Source organism: Phyllobates terribilis, unplaced genomic scaffold, assembly GCF_046119375.1.
Source record: "Phyllobates terribilis strain yellow unplaced genomic scaffold, ASM4611937v1 Scaffold_5__5_contigs__length_657084704, whole genome shotgun sequence".
Classification (NCBI taxonomy): Eukaryota; Metazoa; Chordata; class Amphibia; order Anura; family Dendrobatidae; genus Phyllobates; species Phyllobates terribilis.
The window spans coordinates 541,011,999-541,037,503 of NW_027362765.1; the positions used below are offsets into that span (position 1 = coordinate 541,011,999).

A 25,505-nucleotide genomic window follows, 5' to 3' on the forward strand; every position below is an offset into this window, starting at 1 on the left:
GCAACCTCCTGTTGGTGCTGTCATGGAGGGTCTTAGAATTAGACTTACCGGTAATTCGGTTTCTATTTTTTTTTCAATACGCTCTCACATGGGATTGCTCCATATATAGATTGAAATGGAATTTTATGAATGTGCATCTCTGACTTGGTGGGATAAGAACTACATCAACTCATTAAACCTCCGTTGCTGGGGGGCATTATACACAGGTGAGCTGAAAATTCGCTCCTGGACATCTGTCATGAACAAATGATTACCACCATTGAATTCAAGAACTTCATTGCATAGAAATAAATCTTATCTTCAAAGTGGAACAGGATCGATTTTTGCCACACATCTGCATGTCAGTTTTGTAATATTGATACCTAGATCTATATCGGTACTATAGCACAAGGCTATAGAAGTTTTTGCATTCTTTATAGTATCACAAGCACAAGAGCAGATTGCCTTCAGCTGGTGCAGCTTTGTTTTACAGAACTTTTTTTTGTAGGGTAAGCTCTGGTGTTTTTATTATATTTAAAAAGGTGTTAATATTGATTCTTTTAATTTAGCAGGAATCATATGATTTAGTGATGGGCGAGCACTTAAATGCACGGGTGCTTGATGCTCAGGTTGAGCAAACTGGAATGCTCGGGTGCTCGACCCGAGCAACGAGCCCAATGCAAGTCTATGGGAAACTCGAGCATTTTTCAGTAGGCTCCCCCCGGCGATCTGCAGAGGACCTAAAAATTACCCAAATCGATGGGAACAGTGCTCAAATGACATGGGGAAAGCATGGGGAAGACCCCTGGAAGCATTTCTGACTCCCAGGTCACTTCTGTCAACAACGTTGTCAGAGCTATTGCGCCACTTTTACTGACTCGCAATAAAACATACAAAAACAAAATCAAAATGGATTTTCCTGGGAAATATGTTAAGGAACATCCTTTCCGGGGTAATGACTTGTATATAAGGCAAAATAAATACCGCAAAACAAAAGTACTCCTTCACACCATGGGCAATGTTCACACTTAGCGTTTTTGATGTTTTTTTGCACTTTTGCATTGCTTTCAACCGTGACAAATGCATTCACCGGGAAATCTCATTTTAACAGTTAAAACCTTATCTGGCCATGTGGTGTGTGTGACACACCATCAGACACACCCTGTTTCATATATGAAGTCACAAAGCCTATTTTTATAGGGCCATCAGCCGGCTATGCTTTGTTGTTCCCATTACTAAAGATTGGGTCTCCTATACTGGTATTGCGTATGCAGTGAGTGGCAAGGCTTCCTAAAATTTGGATGCACCCCAATACCCCTTTGAAGAGACTTAGAGGAGGGCTCCTGAAAACAATGTTCCCATTATTAGGAAGTAGGTCTCCCATTGTGTTTGCCTATGCAGTGAATGCAAGGGTTGCCAAAAATTTGGAGGCACTCCAATGCCCCTCGCAAGGCACGTAGAGGAGGTGATATGGTGGTGAATGATATGGTGATGGAGGATGAGGAGAAGGAGGAGGACAAGAGCAAATAGACAAAATCAGGAAGCGTATACCCATGTGTAGGTGTGAAGAGGTGCATGGGAATAGCCCTCCCCAAAAAAAGACACTGAATTTGATTTTGTTACGCTGCTATCATTCGGTGGTGTTGAGAAGTCTGGCCCAATCCAGCCCTTGTTCATTTTTCTAAGAGTCAGCCTGTCAGCATTTTCAGTTGACAGGCGGATGCGCTTATCAGTTATAATTCCACCAGCGGTACTGAAAACCTGCTCTGATAAAACGCTGGCGGCAGGGCAGGCCAGGACCTCCAAGGCATAGAGAGCCAGTTCATTCCATGTATCCAGCATGGATACCCAATAATTATAAGGCACAGAGGAATCACGGAGGATGTTGGTACGGTCGGCATGCTACTCCCTCAGCATCTTCCCAAACTTTGCACTCCTTGTGAGAGTACCCCTTGCCTCAGGGCCTGTGCGATGGGAGGGTCTGAGAAAACTCTCCCAGAACTTTGACAGTGTTCCCCTGTCTCTGCTGGATTGGAGTTTTGTCTCTCGCCTGCACTCCTTGGTTGTCCAACGAACTGTGACCTTTGCCACCAGCGTTTTCAGATGGGAATTTTTTTTAATAGTTCCGCAACAAGGGCCTTCTGGTACTGCCCCATTTTTGTACACCTATCCACCTCAGGAATAAGGGATATAAAGTTCTCCTTGTAGCGTGGGTCTAGAAGTATCACCAACCACGAACGACTGTCACCCAAAATTTTGAGAACGCGAGGGTCACGGGAAAGGCAGCGTAACATAAACTCAGCCATGCGTGCCAGACTGCTAACAGGCAAGACTTGTGTGTGTGTGAGACTTCTCTCTAGCATGCTCTTTGATTGTGAGCAGAGAGCGTTTCAGAAGACAGAGAGGCGGGATGGTGACACTAATTATGGCGTGATCCCCGCTCACCGTCTTGGTGGAGTCCTCAAAGTTTTGGAGGATGGTACAGATGTCTGATATCCATTTCCACTCTTGAAGTCTTATGTGTGGGGTCTGAGCTGAATACTGACTGCCTTATTGATGCTGGTACTCAACAACTGCCCTCTTCTGCTCACAAATCCTTCCCAACATCTGCAGTGTAGAGTTCCAACGCGTGGAGACATCACACACCAGTCGGTGAGTCGGAAGCTGCAAACGCTGCTGAAGCACGGCAAGGGCGGCGGAAGCTTAGCTGGCTTTCTAAAATGGGCCCACAGGCGGCGCACTTTGACAAGCAGATCCGGCAGCTCTGGGTAGGTTTTGAGAAACCGCTGAACCACGAGGTTAAGCACATGGGCTAGGCATGGTACATGTGTGAACTGGCCTCGCCTCAGAGCCACCACCATGTTCGGTCTATTGTCACACACGACCATGCCTGGCTGTAGGTTCAGCGGTGTCAGCCACAGATCTGCTTGCTCTTTTAGAGCTGTCCACAACTCTTCAGCATTGTGTGGTTTGTCACCTAAGCATATTAGCTTCAGCACAGTTGCCGCTTGGCTGAGGCAGTGCTGCAGTACTTCCAGCTTGTGACTGATGTGGTCTTTTTGCAGATGGAGGCTGAGGAGGAAGAGGTGCAGGAGCTGTAGACTGTGGGGGCAACCCTGATTTGACCTAGGGCCCGCAATCCTCGGCGTTGGGAAGATGTGTTCCATCCCAAGGTCCGACTGGGTCCCGGCTTCCACTATGTTAACCCAATGTGCCGTCAGCAAGATGTACCGTCCTTGCCCACAAACACTTGTCCACAGTTTCTGTGGTTAGGTGAACTTTCCCGGTATCTGCATTGTTGAGGGCATGGCTAATGTTTTGGGACACGTGCTTGTGTAATACGGGGACGGCACACCTGGAGAAATAGTGGCAGCTGGGGACTGAGTACCGAGGAACGGCCGCCTCCATCAGGTTGTGGTAAACTTCCATCTCCACGAGCCTAAAAGGCAACATTTCGAGCACAAGCAGTCGCAAAATGTGCAAATTTAGTAGTGTGGCCTGTGGGGCATTAGCTGCGCATTTGTGCTTGCGTTTCAAGGACTGGGGTATGAACAATTGAACGCTGCACTGGGACAAGGACGTGCTTGCTAATGGTGCTAGTTGAGAGTGTGCAACGACAGGTGTAGGGCAGGAGACCTCTTCGCATGCACCATGGACGGGATTGGCTTGCACGCACAACAGCGGAAGAAGCCGTGGTGTCACCCGCAGACACTGTTCATGGACCCTGGGGTTCGGCCCACAAAGTCGGGTGCTTTGCTGCCATGTGCCTGATCATGCTGGTGGTGGTCAGGCTGGTAGTTTTGCTACCCCTGCTGATGCTGGCCTGGCAGGTGGTGCAAATGGCCTTTTGGGGGTTATCGGCAGAGTCTTTAAAAAACAACCAGACTCGGGAAGACCTAACAGTTGTACTGGCAACTTCCGTCGTCTTGGTGTTACGGGGAACAGTTGCCAGCCTTCTGTCTGCGGCCACCACACTGCTTCTTCCTGCCTGCTGTGGTGTTCTGCCTCCCTCCCCCTGTGTGCCTCTGTCCTTGTTCTTCATGTCCTCCTGCCAGGTTGGGTCAGTTACTGTATCATCCACCACCTCGTCTTCCACTTCTGCACCCTGGTCCTCCTCCTGACTTTCTGGCAATTGTGTGTCATCATCGTCCACCTCTCGTAACACTTTCCCACCGTCTCCTTCGTATGACCGTTGCTGCTCAAATATTTGAGCATCGCTACATGCGATCTCCTCTTGCCCCGCCTCAAGTGGACCAGGCGAGAGGCCCGAATCTATAAATGGAAAAGTGAACAGCTCTTCAGAGTGTCCAAGTGTGGGATCAGTTGTCTCTAGGCACTCGGCATGGTGGGAGGAAGGAGGATCAGGGTGAGGAATATGCGGATCAGGCTCATGGCTACTGAGACTTGACCGTGTGGAAGACGGGGTGGTGGTGGTGGCTAAGTGACTGGAAGCATTATTTGCTATCCAATCAATAACCTTTTCACACTGCTCTGTGTTCAATAGTGGTGTTCTGCGGTCCCCTATTAATTGGGACAGGAAAGTTGAGCGAGAAGATGTGGGTATTTGTTGTGGCACAATTTCAGCTAGCCCACGGCTTCGTCCTCTGAATGCACCATCACCATCATGTCCAGTTCCCCATCCCTTGCCACGTGCCTTGCCCATTTTAAATGGAGGACAATATCTTCCTTGCTCACTACAAGTGGCTTAATTTTGAGCGAACTTGTATGTGATCCGTGTGACGGACAAACCACAGTTTTAAATAGCTGGATTTTTAGCGCTGTAATATGGAAAGAACCTGGCTGTATTCTGCAGTGCCAACAAGCAAATGGTGCAGAACGGTGTTCTCTGGATTGCTTTTTAAGCAAATAATCAGGATTAAGATTAAAAAAAATAATTAAATAAATAAAAAATTATTCCTGGCCCCTGTTACATGGGGCTATTTCTACTAATATATGTAAAAGCACCGGCAGACAGAACTGGAATGGACCCTCTTACTATGTGCACTGCAGTCTGCTATATACCCTGCCTGCCTAGCACTGATATCTCTGCAGCTGGATTAGTCCTCAGAAGGACTGTTTGTTGAGATGGATATGTGTCTCTAATTTAGTTTGGTACACCTACACTAACTAATAAACAACCAAATCTCTCCTTAGCTCAGCAGCACCTCTCCTTACACTGTCTGATTCAGGAGTGACTGTGATGAGCATGGCAGCGCCAGGTCTGATATAGACCTGATGACGCTGTGCGGCCAGCCAATCACTGTGATACCACTACCACCATGGCTACGGCATTACAGTGTGTGGCAGACAATCCTTGCATGTTCATTGGTGTTCTAAAGAGCGCCAAACATGCAGGGAGGGGACCCGAGCTCTTTTCCAAGCAACCCGGAAATACTCGGCGAGCGCCGAGCATCTCGAGCAGTTAGATGCTCGGGCGAGCACAGAGCAGTAGCGAGCATGCTCGCTCATCACTAATATGATTAGGATGAGACTGAACTTATAAAATCACGTTTCGAAATATGATCCTACAGAGATCCCAACTTGACTCTATTAACAATTGTAACCAAGAACACAAGTAACACATATATTTTTTGAAAAATTTATAACCTATAGTTTTTCCGAAATCGCCCATCAAAATTTAGAATTGGACTCCTCAACAACATATCAACAAACATCTTGTGACATGTGAAATTATAGCCTGTAGAATTCCGAACAAAATGGTGCCTCTTCCATCTCTTTATCTTAATTCTAGCCCGAGATATGACACAAAAATGTAATGTCATACAAGCACAACATTTTTTTTTTTTTTTTAAAACTTTAGAAATCTATAAAAAAAAAAAACTAATGAAGATAAAAATTCAAAACGTATTATTTAATTCACTAAGTAGCACTTCAAAAAACACCAAAGAAAATAAATATCCTAAGATGTCAGGTAAAAAAAAAAAAAAAAAATTCAGATTTGGATCACTTGAAATGGAATGATGCTTATCATGAGGAATAAGATAAAAACTCTGCAATTCTGTGTTTTATTTTTTGTGTTTCATGTGCTTTTCACCATGGTATGCAAATAAAAAGTTAACTTGATTATGGCGATTCCAAATTTTATATAGTTTTATCACTTAAATAAAAAATGTTTCTTCTTGGTTGCCCTATTTTGAGATCTATAATAATTTTTTGACTTTACTGTTGATGGAGTTATGTGAGGGGTTGTGTTTGCATAGTAAGATGTTGTCTTTATTAGTACCATTATGAGGGTAGATGCTTTTTTTTTTCTTTTTCTAAATTGATCGACAAATTCAGCAGCAATTCTGAAGCAATTGTTTGCTTGCAGATATTCTTTTTGTTCGGAATAAATAATGACAGATACATAGTACATTTTGTTACATATTTTTTTTTTTTAAATAAACTATTTTTCTTTGTTTGGATAATACACTGCACTACTTTGAAAGTGCAATATATTATCCCAGCCTTTGTTGTACTGACAGGTACCCTACTTGACCCCATTGCTGGAAGAATGACTTTTAGGCCTTATTCAGACATCTGCTTTTGGTGTTTGAGGGCTATCTGTAGTTTTCTCGGAAAACACTTGTACATGTGATAATCTATTGGGCCATTTTCATCTCTGCGATTTTCCACGGACCGAGAGGTCCATTGGAAATTTTAGATGCATGTCCAATTTCAATCTGTCAGATCAAAATTGGCAATCCAAGTTTATGGGTCTGTGAAAAAGTTGGACTGCCCTCGAATGCTATCCAAGTGCTGTCCGATTTTCACGGACTGTCGGAAAGGAGCAGGTGGAGAAACCTTTTTTTTTCCTTTTACTCTCCACATACAAGAATTACTGACTATGGTCTGATCAAGGTAAATCAATCCGTTTTCTCATGTGGAAAATACTGCCGTCTGAATGAGCCCTAAATGTTAGCGGGCGTTTTAAATTTCTCGTCTCATGAAATATCAGCTCACTCTTTATTTTGTACTTGTTCTTTATCAGGAAATATTTTCCCTTCTGTTAAATATTGGTTTTAGTTTTCTCCTCTAAATGTCGGACAGAATTTTGTAATTTCTCTTGTGCGTTAATCATTTATTTGTCCTGCGGTGAAAGTAACTTTGGGCAGATGGTTTTCCCATGTGGATGCCACCTGCGTTTTATAACAGAAATCCTTGTCTTATTGGCTCTTGTTTGTTCCTTTTTTGCCACAATTTTAATGGTTTGCCGTGTTTTCTCATGACTAGATCAATATTTGCATGGAATTATTGAGCATCAGGTGTAGCACTATGTTGGCAATGTGTTTTGATTACTGAAGCCTCTGCTCTTGTGTGAATTTAAGGTCTTGGGTTATTGATGTTGCACTTCTTTCCATTATCACACTTTTTTTTTTTAGGACTGTTAAAATGGACAAGAATATCTACATCGTCCAAGGGGAAATTGGCCTCGTTGTTGGCGCTATAAAACGTAATGCACGATGGAGCATGCACACCCCTTTGGTAAGATATTAATAATTGTTACTTCTGATCAGTTTCTCTATTGTAATCTATAGTTATGAGGTTAAGCATGCGCATTATTATCCATTATGCGTATCCATCGACTATATATTGTCAAAGGTTTACATGTTTAATCGTCTTGTACACCAGTGATTCCCAACCATTTTAGTCTTGGGTCTGCTAGTGGTAAGTTTTAGCTTTGGGAACACTCTAACAAATAAGTGTGTGCCACGATTTAAAACATTTCACTCTTTGCCTTGATATAATTATGCATAACACTGTATGCTAACTACATATATAAATTATATTGTGCCCGATGAATTAATATGCACCCTATATACTAATATCTGGCACAGTGTGCATCTTGTACACTAGTATCTGATACCCTGAGCTCCCTGAGTTCAATTATACCCCACATTGTTCCCACTGATTGAATAAATGTAAGCGACGCACTGCAGCTGTCATCTCACAACACAGACAGTAAGAGCAGAGCTGACAGTGCTGTGAAGTGAGAGCTGCAGCTGTCGCATACATCATTCTGAATCTGTGCCAGTCATCAGGGCCTTATTCTCCGATGCTTGGGATCGATGCATAGAAGTGTTTGTAATGATGAACGGTTCTGCTTCTCCCTCTTTTGTCATCACTTTAGAGGGAAGAAGTGAGATCTGTGTTACATGGACAGCAGAGCTGTGTGTCATTACATACCTTATCATTTAACCTATAGAAAGCCTGTTTTGATCTTCTCTGGGGACGTGTTCTTGTTTTCCCCTGCATGGCGTGGACCTTTCACTACATTTTGTCGATGTTGAACTGGAAACACAATCTAATAGCGGCTGCAGGGCATGATATAACTTTTTTTTCAGCTTTCCATTGTGAAAATATTAGTAATCAAATATTTGGCACTTAATGAGTTAGCACGCACTTGAACTGAACTAAAGTTATTAGATTAGTCTTTTCAGGAGACATGTACTCCTGTATCCTTGGGGACACTTGCCAATCATAAGTAGGCAGCAACATAGAGGTGCAGAAGGACCAGTGATGATGTCATCAGGGTCATATGAGCTGAGTCCACAGATCCTGCCCTCTGGACGGTGCATCCTGAATAAGCACAGAAGATAAATTGAAGAAGAACAACAGAGAATTGTGGCGCTTATAACTGCAGTTAAAATTTCGACACTTCCGTGCTGTGTATTATATCTTGAGTGTTTATTTAGCCTGCACACTCCATCTAGCAGGACCTGTGGAGGCAGGTCATGTGACCCTGATGACATAATCACTGGTCCTTCTGCATTGTTGTTGTATGTTGCCGCCTGCTTGGTGTCAGTGTCCTAAAGGAGGCGGAAGTACACGCCCCCAAAGAAAACTATCTAATAACTTTAAGTACAAGTGGATTTTAACTCAAAGGAAGCCAAATATTTGATTGCTAATATCTTTGCAACGGAGAGGAATTATTAAAAAATAAATAATTAAAAAAAAATTATTCCACTCAGCATCCACTGTTATATTTTGTGTCCTGTTCAACATGAAACATTTTGTGATTGGCATTGAATAATCTAATAGAGGACCATACAGGCAAAAAAGGTAAATACCCCCTTGGTTATACTTGAGATTAATATATAAACTTTACAACCTAATATCTCTGCAATGAAGATGAAAAATTAGAAAATGACGTATTCATCTCTGCAGCCACAATTCCATATTGTGGCCAGTTTAACATGATAAAGTTAGTGAAGGCACACAAAAGAAAGAAAAAAGAAATTGGACCCGCACACCTTTTATTATTGAATTAATGCATAGATGCCCAAATACGCTTTGTGGCCGCTCTACAAACATATACATACTTGATGCGTCACACTGTGACTAATGAATACCTGATCTCCAATATTGCTGTAAACGCTAAAAAACTTAAGGTACCTAGAGGTTTTTGATCAAAGAGCGCAAAAGCCATCCAACCATGTCAAGGTGACCTTTTAATATGGATGGTCCCTAACCTCTATATGTCCAACCTATCCATGTGCCAAACCAGCCTCATAAGAATGGGGAGCGAAAAGGAAACCAGGTGTAGCTCTCAATTAAAACCTTGTATGGGAAAGATGGGTGGATAGTAGTGATGAGCAAGCATGCTCTGATATCGTGTTATCCGAGTATCTCGGGTGTGCTCGAGTGATATGTTGGAGTCCCTGCTGTTAGACAGCCACTACACATGCGGGGATTGCCTGTTTGTTAGGCAATCCCCGCATGTGTTGCGACTGTCTTAAAGCCGCAAAACATGCAGCCGCGGGAGCTCGGACATACTACTCGAGCACGCCTGAGATACTCATCACTAGTGGAAAAGGGTACTGAGCCCAGGAGGGGGCCACACACCCAAATATGTACTACATAAAAAAGAAGATATAGTTAGATAGCGAGATGTAGATATATATTAATATAATATATATATTTTTTCTTCTCGTTGGTAGTACATATTGGGGGGCTGCGACACCCCAACTCCCCACCCGTTTAGTGGGCTGTTAGCACACAGCCCACTAAACAGAAAATGTCAATGCAGCTTTTGCTTTAAAATGTCAAAAAATGAATTCAATAGTAGGGGAAAGTATCAGTCCTCCTTTTACTTTTCCCATTCTCTTTTTCATCCGTTTACCTATTTATCTTTCAGTGTGAGATTTGGCTTGCTCAATAGGAAAGGCAATCACAAAACATTTGTAAGGAAAGGCAAAAAAACTCAATGTTTGAGGATTTGAACAATTTGAAAAAAACACTAGTGTGTTTAAAGGAAGCCTAACGGTATTTATTCTTAAGTACTATGACTTTAAATAATTCACTCGTTTTAACTTTAGGATGAAGAGCAGGACCCCTTGCTGCACACTTTTAGCCAACTGAAAGACATCCTGAATAATATAAAATGTAAGTATTCTAGTGAGTTATTGGTTGGATCACTTATTTAACCATTCGTTGTCTCACTTCTAGTTTACTCCTGTATTTTTCTTTTGTTCATTCATATAATCATTAACTTTTTTTGTGCATTTTTTTTTTTTTAACCTCTTCTCGACATATGTACATTTCCGTCATATGTCATGTCCCTGACTTTGATGTGTGCTTGCACGCTGAGCTTGCATCTTTCCCGGCAGATGATGACTGATTTAATCTGCCCGAGGCTGTTAACCGGTTAAATGCAGGCGTCAATTTCTGACAGCGGTATTTAACATGCACCCATTGGCATGCCTGTGAAGTGATCGCGAGGCGCCCAAGGGCTTCCGTTACAGTCGATGGTCTCCTGAAGATTCCTTTGCCTGTCATGACTATTCTCCTGTGCCAACCAACCTGATGCACTGCTGTGTATAGCACAAGCGATCAGACGATCGCCGCTTTAAGCTGCCTAAGGGGACTATTAAATACATTAATGGGCAAAAAATGTTATTGAAAATAAGTAAAAAAAAAAAAGACAAGTTCATATCACCTTTTGACCCATTAGAAATAAAACAAAAAAAAACCTTTGGTATCAGTGCGTTTGTAAAAGACAGATAAATCAAAATGTAAAATAAATTATTGTATTTTTCGTATTCGAAGACACTTTTTTTTTCCTCCAAATTTGGGAGGAAAAGGGCGGTGAGGCTTGTAATCCACAGGTTTCGTTCCCTGGAGGGCGGTAGTGGAACTGGGTCACAGGAGCCAGGGTCGTTGATTCAGGAGGTCGTCATCGGCAGGAGGAGTGGGGCGATGCTGCGGGACCTATCCTCTCAAAAGATGTTGGCATCAGTGAGCGGAGGTCCCCTCTCCCGTACATACCCCTGCAGTGGGCATCGTGAAAATGGCCGCTTCAGGCGGCGCATGCTCAAATTAAGATCTTGGGAGACGAGATCTTGGACGAGGGGACCTCCGCTCACCTGCTCCGACATCTTCTGAGAGGACTGAGCCCGCAGCATCACCCCACTCCTCTTCCCGCTGCCTCTGCCACTCTCCTGAATCAGTGACCCTTCTGAGAGTACTGGGTCGATGCTGCCGGCCCACTCTCGGTAAGCCACAGTTAAAACTGTGGTACGCCTTATAATCCATTTTATTTCGAAATGTTTTTTTCCTATTTTCCACCGGTGCGTTTTATAATCGGTAATCCGATTTGGTAAGCACGTAACGAGATTAAAAAAATCGAAATGCCAGAATTGCGTTGTTTTGCATGCCGCAACAATGCAGTAAGAGGTGATCAAAACATTGTGTCTAACCCATAATGGTATCAGTAGAAACGTCTGCTCTGGGTGCAAAAAATAAGCCCTCATTCAGCCCCAGATCCTAAAAATTGGAAGCTTTACGGGTCTCGGAAAATGGCAACACAGGCAAAAACGTAACATTTTTGTACAAGCATCCAAATTTTTTTTCAGCGCTTTAAAAAACAAACTATGCATATTTGGTATCCGTGTACTTTTACTGACCTGGAGAAACCTATTGCCAGGTCAGGTTTATCCTATAGTGAACCTGGTCAATAAAAAAAAGAAAAACAACAAAAAAACACCCCTAAAAAAACAATTTTGAAATTGCACTTTTTTTTTTAAAATTTCAACGCTTTCCAGTCAATCACATGATAGAATGAATGGAACGATTATCTTACTGAGCTGTCTTAAAATAGTGGATTGTTTTTTCTCTTCTCTTCCTCAACCCCCTCTTTCCTTTGCATTCCATTGTCTATTTATTATTGATATATTGTGTATTTGATAATATAATATAGACATAGAACATATATACTATATAATATAACTGCGGACAATATCTTTGAAAGTCATCGTTCTATACTATTGGTAGCATTATTCTCATTCTTAAGTAACCACTTATTTTAATAATTTCACAATAATTTCAATGTCCTAACACAATGATTATACAGTATTATACTTTCTGTTAGCTGTTAGAAAATGTAATATTACCAAAAATAAACAGTTTAAAAAAAAATGTAATTAAAAGGAATCTGCCACCGGGTTTCTGCTACCTTATCTGAGAGTAGCTTAATGTAGGGGCAGAGACCCCAATTCCAGTGATGGACCACTTATTATACTGGGTGCTGCAGTTCAGATGGGTGGTTGGAAACTAAAGTTGATTTTAAAACCTAAATGTCTAATATAATAGCTAAATTGCTATTCTAATATACTCTAATTAAAAAATTGTATGTATGTATGTATGTATATGTATTATATATATATATATATATATATATATATATATATATATATATATATAAATATAATATGATTTTTTTTTTTTGTCATGTAAGATCAGATGTTGGTGAACATAATGACAGCACCGGTCTTTTTCTGTTTCTTCTCATGTCCTTAGAGGCTAATACAGATTTCCAGTAGCAGGTGGGCTTAGAAAGGTCAGAGTATTCCTTGTGGCATTTGCACCTGCCGTACTGCAGTGTGGAGCAAGGCTCGGCCTGAGAATGGGCTTTGGTGATGTTGCTGCGTTAATTTAGTTCTGTTATACTCTGTTCTTTGCAAACAATGCTGCACATGGCGTCAGGATTTATAAACATCACTTTTTTTTTTTCTTTTGCACAACATTAGCTATAAAGTTCTGTTGAACACTTGCGGGGATTTTTACAGTACGATGATGTGTGTTCACAATGTGAGTTCTATTTTGCAGATTAGATGTATGCATGTCAGGAAACTGCAGTCACTTTAAAGAGAACCTTTCCAATTTGTTTTTCTATGTAATTGTATTTTTCCATAAAATATAAATCCTGAAGTTCCTTTTCGTTATGGAACATTACAATGGAGCGTTCTCTTATTCCTCCCTGAAGTTTGAGAAGGTGACTAGTAACACCCAGTTGTCAGTATAATCAGAGGCGTGTCCCTGACACTGTCAGGACTGATTGGACCGTGTCAGATTGATTAGGGACGCACTCTCAATTTGTAATACCCTTTTGTAATTTTTTTCTCTCTTCTATATTGTTCCAAAGTTATACCCCCCAGAAATTTAGAATAGAATTCTAATAAAAGATGTCTAGGAATTGTTGTCCATAGAAGTTTTTACTATGATGGCCCAGTTTAACCCTTTAACTCTGAATGATGGCTGTATCTCTTATGATGACATGTCACGGACATATGTCATTCTGATCGCACAGTGCAGCTTCTGTACCGGTGCTACCAGCTACGGGAGTCTGACTGTTTCAGCCAGGCTCCTGCTGTAACTGCTAGGATTGCCTTTCTCGCCAATCCAAGCAGTTTAACCCCTCATATGATGTTGTCAACAGTGACAGATATACATGAGGAGTTGGAGGGAAAGCAATCCCTCTGTCAGCAACCCATCGGCACCCGCAATGAAACTGCGAGGGTGCCGATGGTCTGTCAACCGTAGGCCCAACAAAGGATTCTAGGTCTGCCATAAACCACAGCCAATAGGATCCCATTGGGGGTGTGGCCTGATTGGCTACCTGTCAGTCAAGCACTGACAGTGAGGTGATACAATAATGAGATTTGCATGTTAAAGTCCCATTGGGGACTAAAATTTTTATTTACAATACTTATAAGGCTATGTTCACACATTGCGTGTTTTTTTTTTTTCTGCAGCAAAACCTGATCTCTTGGCTGGAGGTTTGTTCAGGATTTTTCTTGCTTTTTTGGTGCGTTTTTTTCACTGTCCTTTTTGTCTCGTTATGCATGTACATAAAGCTCGGTAAAAAAAAAACAAAACTCATTCTGGTTTTGGCACAAAAAACACTGAAAAACCTGACCTGTGTTTTTTTTGGTGCGTTTTTTTTTTTCACCACCCATTACTTCCAGTAGGTGAAAAAACGCTGAAAGAAGTGACATGCTCTATTCTGCAAAAAAAAAAAGTGCAAAGCACAAAATCCTGATCAAATAAAAGCTAAGCTGTGTGCATGAGATTTCTGGAATCTCATAGACTTTGCTGGTACTGTAAAACGCAGCAGAAAATTTGCATAAAAAAACGCAATGTGTGAATATAACCTAAGTGTTTTGTATTTGTTTTTTTTTAAAAAAAGTAGATGCCCTCCCCAAAATCCTCCGAAAAAGTTTTAATGTGGGGAAAAAAGTAAACTTTTAAAGTCTCACATTTTGGTGTCGCCATGTCCGAAATGAAAAATCCTATAATATTACATCAATATTTATCCCACACCCCAGAAGCCACAAAAAGAAAATTGGAAAACCATGCCAAGTTTGCCATTTTTGTATGTATTCAAAATGGTGCCAATAAATACTACAATTTGTTATGCGAAAAGAAACAAGCCCTCATACAGCTCAAAATGAAAAATAAAAAGGTTATGGCAAAACGATTCAAATTAAAAATATATATATTTTCGTTAAAGGATATTCTTGTACAAAAGTTGTAAAATAAAAAAAAGTTAAATTAGTTGATTATGACTGTAATCGTATTGACCCTTAGTATAAAACTACGATTATATATATATATATATATATATATATATATACCGTATTTTTCGGACTATAAGACTCACCGGGACCATAACACGCACCCCAAATTTTGGGGTGGAAAATAGGAAAAAAAATATTTTTTTATAAGATGGGGGTCTTTCTTATACTCTGAATAGGTATCTTACCTGGGGGGCGTTTGAGCGAGGGTCACAGGAGGGCAGGGTCCTTCAGGAAGCCGGCGGAAGTGGGGCCTGTGGTGGGGCCCTGGGGCCGGATCCTGGGCCTGTGAGCGGCGTGTGCTGCTGTCCGGTGGCCGCGGCTGTGCGGCAGAGCGTGGTGGGGGCCTGGGCCTGTGAGCGGCGTGTGCTGCTGTCCGGTGGCTGCGGCTGTGCAGCGGTGGTGGGGGCCTGTGCTGGGGCCGGATCCTGGGCCTGTGAGCGGCGTGCGCTGCTGTCCGGTGGCTGCGGCTGTGCAGCGGTGCGGCAGAGCGGTGGTGGGTGCCTGTGGTCCGGATGGGGCCGGAGCCGGATCCTCGGCCTGTGAGCGGCGTGCGCTGCTGTGCAGCGGTGCGGCAGAGCGGTGGTGGGTGCTGCGGTGCGACTTTCCAGTGGCCGCGGCCATCTTCATGAAGCTGTGATTCACAGAAAAAATGGCCGCCTGAGCTCCCAGACGGCGCATGCTCGGGCGGCCGTTTTCCTGTAGATCACTGTGCACCTACCGCCGCTCTGCCTTGCCGCTGCAGCGCTGCACATCCACTCTGCCTTACGGCCTCACCCACCGCCGCTCTGCTGCATCGGCCCTGCCGCCGCGCCCACCACCGCAAGTATGTGGTAAGGTTCGGACCATAAGACGCACCCCCCATTTTCCTCCTAAATTTGGGGGAAAAAAAGTGCTTCTTATGGCCTGAAAAATACGGTACAGAAATTGTACCCCAAAAATGCTACCAATGAAAACTACATCTCGTCCTACAAAAAAAGCCCTCGCACAGCGCCATAGACAGAAAACTGTAAAATGTATGGCCACACGAAAAAATATTTTTTTTTTTAAATGCACTGTGTGCAGAATTATTAGGCAAGTTGTATTTTAGAGGATTGTTTTTATTATTGATCAACAACTATGTTCTCAATCAACCCAAAAGACTCATAAATATCCATGCTTAATATTTTTGGAAGTTGGAGTGTTTTTTTTTTAGATTTGGCTATCTTAGGAGGATATTTGTTTGTGCAGGTAACAATTACTGTGCAGAATTATTAGGCAACTTAATAAAAAACAAATATAATCCCATCTCACTTGTTTATTTTCACCAGGTGAACCAATATCAGTGCACAAAATTTAGAAATAAACATTTCTGACATACAAAAAACAAAAAAATTAGTCCTCAATATAGCCACCTTTCTTTATGATGACACTCAACAGCCTTCCATCCATAGATTCTGTCAATGGCTTGATCTGTTTTCGATCAACATTGCGTGCAGCAGCCACCACAGCCTCCCAGACACTGTTCCGAGAGGTGTACTGTTTTCCCTCCCTGTAGATCTCACATTTTATGATGGACCACAGGTTCTCTATGGGGTTCAGATCAAGTGAACAAGGGGGCCATGTCATTATTATTTTTTCTTTTACACCTTTACTGGCCAGCCACGCTGTGGAGTAGTTGGATGCATGTGATGGAGCATTGTCCTGCATGAAAATCATGTTTTTCACGAACTATACCGACTTCTTTCTGTACCACTGCTTGAAGAAGTTGTCTTCCAGAAACTGGCAGTAGGTCTGGGAGTTGAGCTTCACTCCATCCTCAGCCCAAAAAAGGTCCCACAAGTTCATCTTTGATACTGGCCCATATCAGTACCCCACTTCCACCTTGCTGGCGTCTGAGTCGGAGTGGAGCTCTCTGCCCTTTACTGATCCAGCCTCTGGCCCATCCATCTGGCCCATCAAGAGTCACTCTCATTTCATCAGTCCATAAAACCTTTGAAAAATCAGTCTTAAGATAATCCTTGGCCCCATCTTGACGTTTTATCTTATGTTTCTTGTTCAAAGGTGGTCGTTTTTCAGCCTTCCTTACCTTGGCCATGTCCCGGAGTATCACACACCTTGTGCTTTTTGATACTCCAGTAACGTTGCAGCTCTGAAATATGGCAAAACTGGTGGCGAATGGCATCTTGGCAGCTTCATGCTTGATTTTCCTCAATTCATGGGCAGTTATTTTGTGCCTTTTTTGGCCAACACGCTTCTGCTGGCTATTTGCCATGAAACGCTTGATTGTTCGGTGATCACGCTTCAAAAGTTTGGAAATTTCAAGACTGCTGCATCCCTCTGCAAGACATCTCACAATTTTGGACTTTTCAGAGCCTGTCAAATCTCTCTTCTGACCTATTTTGCCAAAGGAAAGGAAGTTGCCTAATAATTAAGCACACCTTATATAGGGTGTTGATGTCATTAGTCAACACCCCTCCTCATTACAGAGATGAACATCACCAGATTTACTTAATTGGTAGTTGGCTCTCAAGCCTATGCAGCTTGGAGTAGGACAACATGTATAAAAAGTATCAAAGTGATCAAAATACTCATTTGCCTAATAATTCTGCACGCGGTGTAGTTCATTGTACAAAAGTAGTAGAACATAAATAAAACTATATAAATTAAAGTATTGCCGTAATCTTGCTGACCCACAGAATACAGGGAACACCTTATTTGTGCAGCACATGAAAAGTGGAAAATATAAAAATCAAAATACATCAGAACTGCAGGTTTTTTTTTCTATTTCTGGTCATAAAGAGTTAATAAAAATAATTAATAAGTTATGGTTACCCCAAACTTCTGCTACTGAAAAATGCAACTCGTCCTGAAAAAAACAAGCCCTATGGCGACGTCAAAAATATAAATATTATGGCTCCTAGAATGGGAGAATGAAAAAAGAAAAATTGCTAACTACTAAAGGCCCAAAATGGGCTGTTCGTAATTTTTTTTATTTTCCTTGTTGCCGTCAAAATAAAGTTGATGTATTGAAATAGAAATTTCATCACACATTAGAGCAGTATTATAGGAGACCTACCGTGTATTAAAGGTTGAAATATTAATGTTTTTTCCAAAACTGGTCTGTATTTTTATGTTTTTAATTGAAAAATACAAATCATAGTGGCCTGTTCTTGCCACATAAATATAGCACAATGTAAAAAAAACCAAAAAAACCAAACCATATCATTACTTGGATAAATAAGTTTTACATCATTATTATTGAAAATAGTCACACATAGGAGAATTTTCAAGATCTGGCTCAGTCATTAAGTAACAAACAGACCCAGTCCTTTAAAAGGGTTTTCCAACCTTAGGCTACAACTCTGCAGTCATGCTATATGACTGCAGACTTGTGAATCTCCACTGCGCGCTGTGAGGTTTCTCAGGCACCAGGAGAGGAAAATTTACATAATTCTGGCCTCATTCTGACTAGACATGTCTATCCTTGCTCAGTACACTTGCATGGAGCGAGGCCGCACACGTCTTGTCAGCACATGACTGCATGTATGCAAATGGCATGCTTGCTTCTTGCACCCGCAGCTCCCGACACTGGAGAATCCTCACAGCACTCAGTACGCGCATTGTGAAGATTCACAAGTCTGCAGTCATAGAGTAACTGCAGACTTGTACCCCAAGGCTGGACTGCCCCTTTAAGGGCTTAAATAATGCTTTTGAGAACTGTATAAATTTTTAAAGATGGTATCTTAAGATGCTTAGCAATTTACGGTTATGTCCTGCAGACCCTTTTCTGGGCCATAGGTGGGCTAGTGAAACAGTCTGCCTGCTGACAGCTCTGTGGGGCTGCCGTAAATGATCATGCCCAGTACTCTGCTATTGGAACAGCCCATGTGTAAATGAACCAGTTCCATTTCTATGTATGTTTGAACCTAGATTACAAGGGAGCAGAATTGATTGCAAGTATTTAATCAATTTTATCATCGGTTTTTACGGTCTTTTCCAGTGGTGTGCTCCCCTAACATTGCACTATATTCTATATGGATGTCGTTTCCGATCATCTGATGCCCTCTCCCACCCCTTGCATGGTGCATATTTGATCAGGTGTAGCAAGAACAACCTCCGTCAGACTGTGCCCTTTAGAATTGTCAATATTATCCTTCTTTCGGTTTTCTATCCTTTTGGGCTTTTCGGGTTGTTTTATAATTTTGGGATTCTCTTCAGCGTCTGTAATACATTTTGTTCATTATTTAACCAAAAGCCTGCATAATGAGCACAGAGCAGCAATGTAAATGTTAGGTGTTGTTTCAATGGATTACTCGCCGGTTGCATTAGTACTCCCTATTGTGTTAACTCTTATTGTGCTCACTGTTTTGCCAGTATAATTTAGAACAAGAAATTAATGTAACTTCTACCATTTGTCTGGTGACATTGTGCTTTTCATTCAACAAATTGCAAATATTGTTTGTTTTAAAGATTTTGTTTAAACATACAGTATGTACAAATCAGCATAATGAATTTTTAGTAAGTGTATTTCAGTGCAGAAGCTTGGATCCAGTGGCCATTTAATCGATTGTTAGACTAATCGCAAACCGGTAAGCATTAGGTAGTGTTCGCACAGGCAATGCGGTTTGGCCAAACAGGTGCAAGACTCCAAGGGTTTCAAAACCTAAATAGCCTCTTCTGGGCACAAAGGTATAACTGCAAATAAACAGTTCATTTAGCAGGGCACAAATGCCAGTCTCTGTATCCCCTTCAGCCTGAGCTCCAGCACCAAACCTAAGTATTTGGCTCTGGGCACAGTTCACACTGAAGAGGCTGCAGCTTCCACAAGTTTCTCTGCAGCTCCAACACACAGTTCAGCTTTCTTAGCTGATCCATGCAGTCTTCATTCAGCGAGAGACTCTGGTATGTTTCTCTCTCCCAGCTACAGCTCACATTTTGGCTGGACACTCACCTGCAGAATACAGACTCTGCTTCATTTAGCAGACTGACACACCTAGTGAACACAAGCCCTGTTTTTTAGCTTAAAGCAAGTCAGGTGCATCTAATTAAGACTTGCAGTGATAGAATTTAACCCATTCCTACCATTCCTATATAGTTAAGGTGGCAATAAATGTGAGAAAAGTAATAATTTCTGTTCTGCCTGGCCTTTTTTGTCCTTTTGTTTGACATTAGCCCTGCCCTAAAAGAGCATTTAATTTTAATATTGTACTCTGTTAGTCTATCGAGACAGATAAGGGGGCTCAGAAGAGCCTTTTCTAAAGCGCAACAGCTGCGCATACGTGCCACAGCTTTGTGTTCACTCTCTATGGGACTGCCAAAGGTAGCTAAGCACTGTATTCAGCCATCTCCGACAGTCCCATTGGCAATGAATGGAAGGAGTAGCGTGCTTATGCAGCCAAATCTCACATCAAACAAGCCTCAGATCTGTGGGGACTCCCAGAGGTGGGACCTTCCGAGATCACTAAGCTATCACCTAATTTGGGGCATCCCCTATAAATGATTACCTTTTCTGAATGTCTGAACTCTGTCACTGAATAACACTGCCCACTACTTGGCTTGACTACTTTTTTTTTCTTAAACCCCTACCCCCCCCATTCTCAGCACTGTTTTGTGCCCCCTGCTTCTGATAATTCTAAGTCACTGTTCGTGCATCCCAGGTACACTATTCGCTTTCATAGGCGCTGATCTGCAGTCTCTGGCAGCAGCCACTGAACAGTGCACAAAGCTGTTCCAGCTTCAGAGACTATTTACATCCAGCGCCTTCCAGAGCTGATACCTGCTGATCAGGGGGAGTGCTGGTTGTAGGACCACCTTGATTTTGATATTGATGATCTGTCCTAAATAAAGCTTGTCAATACAAAAGTAGTGGACAATCCCCTCTAAGTTAAAGTTCTGACTTTCTAGAAAATGCATGTTCTCTAACAACCAGAAAATTGAACATGACAAAGAGGGATCTACATTATGCTAGAGCACTGAAACATAACATAAGGCCATCTTGACACCAGTCGTTCCACGTCATTGTGTAATTTGAAGGGGTTATCTTTTTTTTTCACTTGCCCCATTTTCCCAGCTTGCCTGGTGGTTGGGCTCTCCTGGTTGACGGTTTTACTAGTGAAATTGTTGTGCCGTGGGACCAGGCACTGTCCTCTCCAAAGCTGTGAGCATAGTTTGCCTCTGTCATATCAGTGGTGCTCAGTGGGACTGAGACTGGCCAGATTGGGAGCTAATAATGTGATCCAGCCCGCTTCAGACTAAGCCTGGAATCACACCAGCGTATGACATCCTATGCGAGCGCATCGGATGCCATATGCTAATGACACTCGGCTCCAGCTCTGCTGCGAGCATGAGCCAAGTGTCAGTACTCTCTCTCGCATGGGAGAATCGCAGTACAGGTGCAGAGGAACAGAGAAAGTCATTTCTCCATTGCCTGTCTGAGCGTATATCGGACTGTACTGGGATGACATCCGAGTGCAGTCCGATGTTTCACACGAACCCATAGACTTATATTCTGAATCGGGATGAGAAAATAATCTTTGATCTGCTCTGGCCCATTGAATAACATTCGGCCTAGTGCTATCCAATAAAACATCACAAAGCACCCGGCCGTGTAATACTCTAGTGTGACCCCGGCCTAACGCTTACAAACTCTCTACAATAGAGATTTTAAGGTCTGGCCTACTGATGGAGGTAGCTGGTAACCAGTGCTGTGGAGTCGGTGTCATGGAGTCACTGACTTTGATGGGAGAGGCTTGAGAAACCTCCATCAGTGTGTTGTGACTTTTTTTTTTTCCATGCGAGAAAACCTAACGAAATTCAGTTGGTAAAAACTAACACAATGATCAAAATCTAATCCAAAACACTGATGAAAATCCGTTTTTGTGCATGTGAGGGAAAACTCTGATGTCTGAATGAGGCCTTAGGCTACGGGTTTTCTGCAAGAAACATAAGACTGGGTTTGGTTATAAACAATCAACAAATGAATTCATAACATAATGGGCCCGATTGATCATTTGAGGTCTTTCTGTATTTTTTTTTTTCTCTTGACTTGTGGTACTTAATCATTTTTGTTTTTTTGCATCACATTTTTCAAAATGGCATCTGTGGTTCATGAATTTTGTGCAAAAGAAAAAATGGCTTTTATTTTACATGGTTTGTGACTTTTTTGTGCAAAGTCGTACATAAAATCGCACTGAAGGGAAAGGAGTACATTTGCAGCAATTTTTGCAACTTTTTGAAAAGTCACAATTGAATCAGCCAGACATCTGAAGGCTCCAGCCCTGCCCACAAAGGCGAGCATAAACAAAAAAACAGCGCCTTCATAAAATAGACTTAAAAAAAAAAAAAAGTACATTTAAAAGTATAAAGCGCAAATGAAAAACACCAAAAATGAGACATATAGCGAAAATGCGATAGAGAATCAGGCCCGATGACTTTGGCGTTATAACATGCTAAAAAAAATCTTATTTCTTCCCAATCAAAAATAGAAAATTGAGTTTGGGTTGGAACATTGCCTTGGATTTGGGTGTATCATCCCTTTTAGCATCGTTCTCCACAGAACTGTGCGTGTAATACTGTGGCATGTACAGTATTGGCTCCCAGTCTTCTGTAGTCATTCGTGTGAAAGGTGACGTCTAGTAATTTGAATTCCTGTATCTTGGCAAACCGTGTTATGGTAAACGACATAGTTGCCTTTCATCACTGAAAATGACAGCTGTTTTCTGACTGTAGCTAGTAATATCTGAAACAGTCATTTGAGAAGGATGATACAGACAAGTATGAAGAGTAGGTAACTTAAAAATGTATTTCTGGTTCATGGAGTAAGGAATCTTCCTTTACATATGACGGCATAAAGACCTACTATGTATTTCACAAATAGGCAATTCATTTTAGCGTGAGTATTGCTGATAATTCCAGAACTCTCTTAGCTTGCCTTAGAAATGTAAAGGTTTTAATGTATGTTCCTTGCCCCCTTTAAGATGTCTCATGTTGATTATTTGTCACACTAAGTGGTTTCTAATCTTTAAACAAATGTAATTTTAGATAAAGCCAACCTGAGTGATCACAGAACAGTAGTATGTGGCCAATTTACCTACGTTCAAAGTTTCCTCCCCTACACTTTAGAAGCAATTGTTTGTGGCCTGCAACTAGGGTCAGGCTATGCAGGGTGGCAGAGGGGCGGTTATCGGCCGAGACAGCACTTGTGTCTCTGAATGTGCTGGGTGTCATCTCAACTGCGTCACAGAATAGTCGCCGTATCGCAGAATAGCAGCCGCATCTGTGATATTACATGACACTGCCTGTACCCACCAGAGAGGATCTCCCAAGCAACTGGCCCGACGGGAAATGAGCAACACAACGAGGGCATTATACTTTATGTAAGGAGGCTGTGGGAGCGTTATACTTTTATCTAGGGATGTTGTAGGGCCATCTTACTGTATATAGGGATCTTTTGCATTTTTATTTTGTTTGTAGTAGAGCTGTGGGTTCATCATACTGTATGTAGGAGTGCTATGGGGCAATCACACTTTCTAAAAAGGGCCTATGGGGTTGCAGTACACTAGGCATTGCAGTGCGACAATACTTATATGACACCATGATGTAGCAGCTACTTGGAGCCAACTTTGTCCACGCGACCTCTGCCATAGCTTGTAGTCCCAGCCTAAATTTAACAATCTTGCCCACGGTCTAACTGGATTTTTCTAAGTGGCCCTGGGCCCCATTTTAGTTTGAGACTCCTGCTTTAGAAGATCATAGCTATAGCTATTATAGTAGAATAGAACAGGGATGTATATATACTATAACTGTAGGTAAACGTATATAATTGGCCTCATCATTGAAAAAAAGGAAATTGTACAGACTGGCTTGGGTGCACAGAGAAGATACCACTAGTCGCTGAATCAGAAGACTAAGTCAGAGACTTATGAGATCTTGTCCATTCCCTTCCTTTTTATAAAATGTGTAAACACATCATTAATGAACCTGGAAGGAACGCTCTGAATGCACCATCCTGCACTAGCATTACTGATGATTATTGAATTTGCCCATAGTACTTCAAAAAGAAAACTCCTGTGTCAGGCTCGCATTGAGACAGATTTGGTTTCAGGCAGGGTTCATATATCCGGAGATCATGATCAGAGTATGTACTACAATTGGGAGACTAGCCGTGGGTCACTGGACAGGAACTCAACAGTCATAGGCATATACTATATAAGACTGCGTTTGGGTCAGTAAACCTGCAGCCAGTCCATACTTGGACTGTGGTCTTCGGATGTGTGAAACTGATTTTAATAAATGACTTAAACCCACACCATGCAGGCAAATGTGCCAGACTTATCCCATTGCTGTACACACCACAATAGATTTAGTGCATCTTGATATATATTTTAGACCCCCTTCTATACTCCACCTCTTGGATGACTTGGAACCAAGTTTAAAAAAGTTGGGGTGCTGTGTAAAATAAGAAAACGAGAATACAATGATTTGGAAATATTTTGCATACATATTTTACTCAGAACAGAGAACACAGAAGGTGAAAGTTGGACATTTTTCCATTTCATTTGAAAAAATTAACTTGTTTAGAAATTTATGGCAACAACAGATATCACAAAACGTTTCCTCAATCACGTGACTGTATTAATAGATTGTTAGGGGCAAAGCCTCTAAGAAGCAAAGATGGTCATAGGTTCACCAATCTGCGAACAATTGCATCTAAAAATTGTGGAACAATTTCAGAAAAATGTTACATGTAAAATTGCAAAGACATTGATTATCCCACCATCTACAGCACATATCAAAAGCTTCAGAGATTATGGAGAAATCCATGTGCACAAAGTACAATGCTGCCGGTTAATATTGGATATAATTCGATCCTGCAGATCACTACATGGGCTTAGGAGTACTTCTAGAACACCATTTCCCCCCCACAAATGTAGGTGAAAGCTCTGTCATATAATGAAGAAGCCACATATCCACACAATCCAGAATCGCTGGGTCCCTCTCTGGGCCAAATTTAATTTAGCCCCTTAAAGATGGCCATTTAGGGATCTTATTTCTTCGCGCCCACACCCTGCGGTATCTGCCCCGGCCGGTTTTGCCACTGATCGGTGCTGATTAACACTTTTTAAATACCACTGTCAATTGAAACAGCTGTATCTAAGTGGATAAGAGGGGGTTAAAAAAAGCAACCCCTAATGCAAGATTGACTCCCAGCAATCGTAATCGTGGGTGACAATCGTTGCCATGGTACCCTTAGGTCATCTGATGACCCCCTGATATGGTGGCCTGTAAGATCCTGCTATAAGCAGGGTCCTACAGGTACAGTCAGTGAGACACTGACAGGTCTCATGCACTGCTGTACACGAGTACTGCAGTGCGTGAGACCAGAGATCAAAGTGAAAAATATGCATGTTCCACAGTGGGACTACTTGGAAATGTAAAAAAAAGTTACATAAAGTTAAAAAAAAAAAAAAAAAAAAGCACACAAAAATCACAAAGCCGTTAAGCCACTAAAAACTAAGCCTTTGTGATACAACAAAAATAACCAAAAAAAAGTGCACATAATTGTTATTGCTACATCTGGAACGACCCAATCTATAAAACTGTCATGTTATTTATTCCGTACGGCAAACACTGTAAACAAAAAAATAATCAAGAACACACAAAATGTCGCTTTCTCATCATACGGACACA

The 25,505-nt window shown here is 41.8% G+C and overlaps 1 protein-coding gene across 11 annotated transcripts in view; it reads left to right on the forward strand.

The window, feature by feature from the left end:
• The window catches only part of GBF1 (golgi brefeldin A resistant guanine nucleotide exchange factor 1), a 230,673-nt gene that overhangs the window by 11,863 nt on the left and 193,305 nt on the right, over positions 1-25,505 (forward strand). For all 11 annotated transcript variants that reach the window (XM_073685833.1, XM_073685835.1, XM_073685837.1 and 8 more), the window contains exons 2-3: positions 7,362-7,464; positions 10,299-10,365. In XM_073685833.1, coding sequence (XP_073541934.1) covers positions 7,372-7,464; positions 10,299-10,365 — 160 coding nt within the window. In that variant the 5' untranslated portion in view covers positions 7,362-7,371. The remainder of the gene's footprint in view (positions 1-7,361; positions 7,465-10,298; positions 10,366-25,505) is intronic.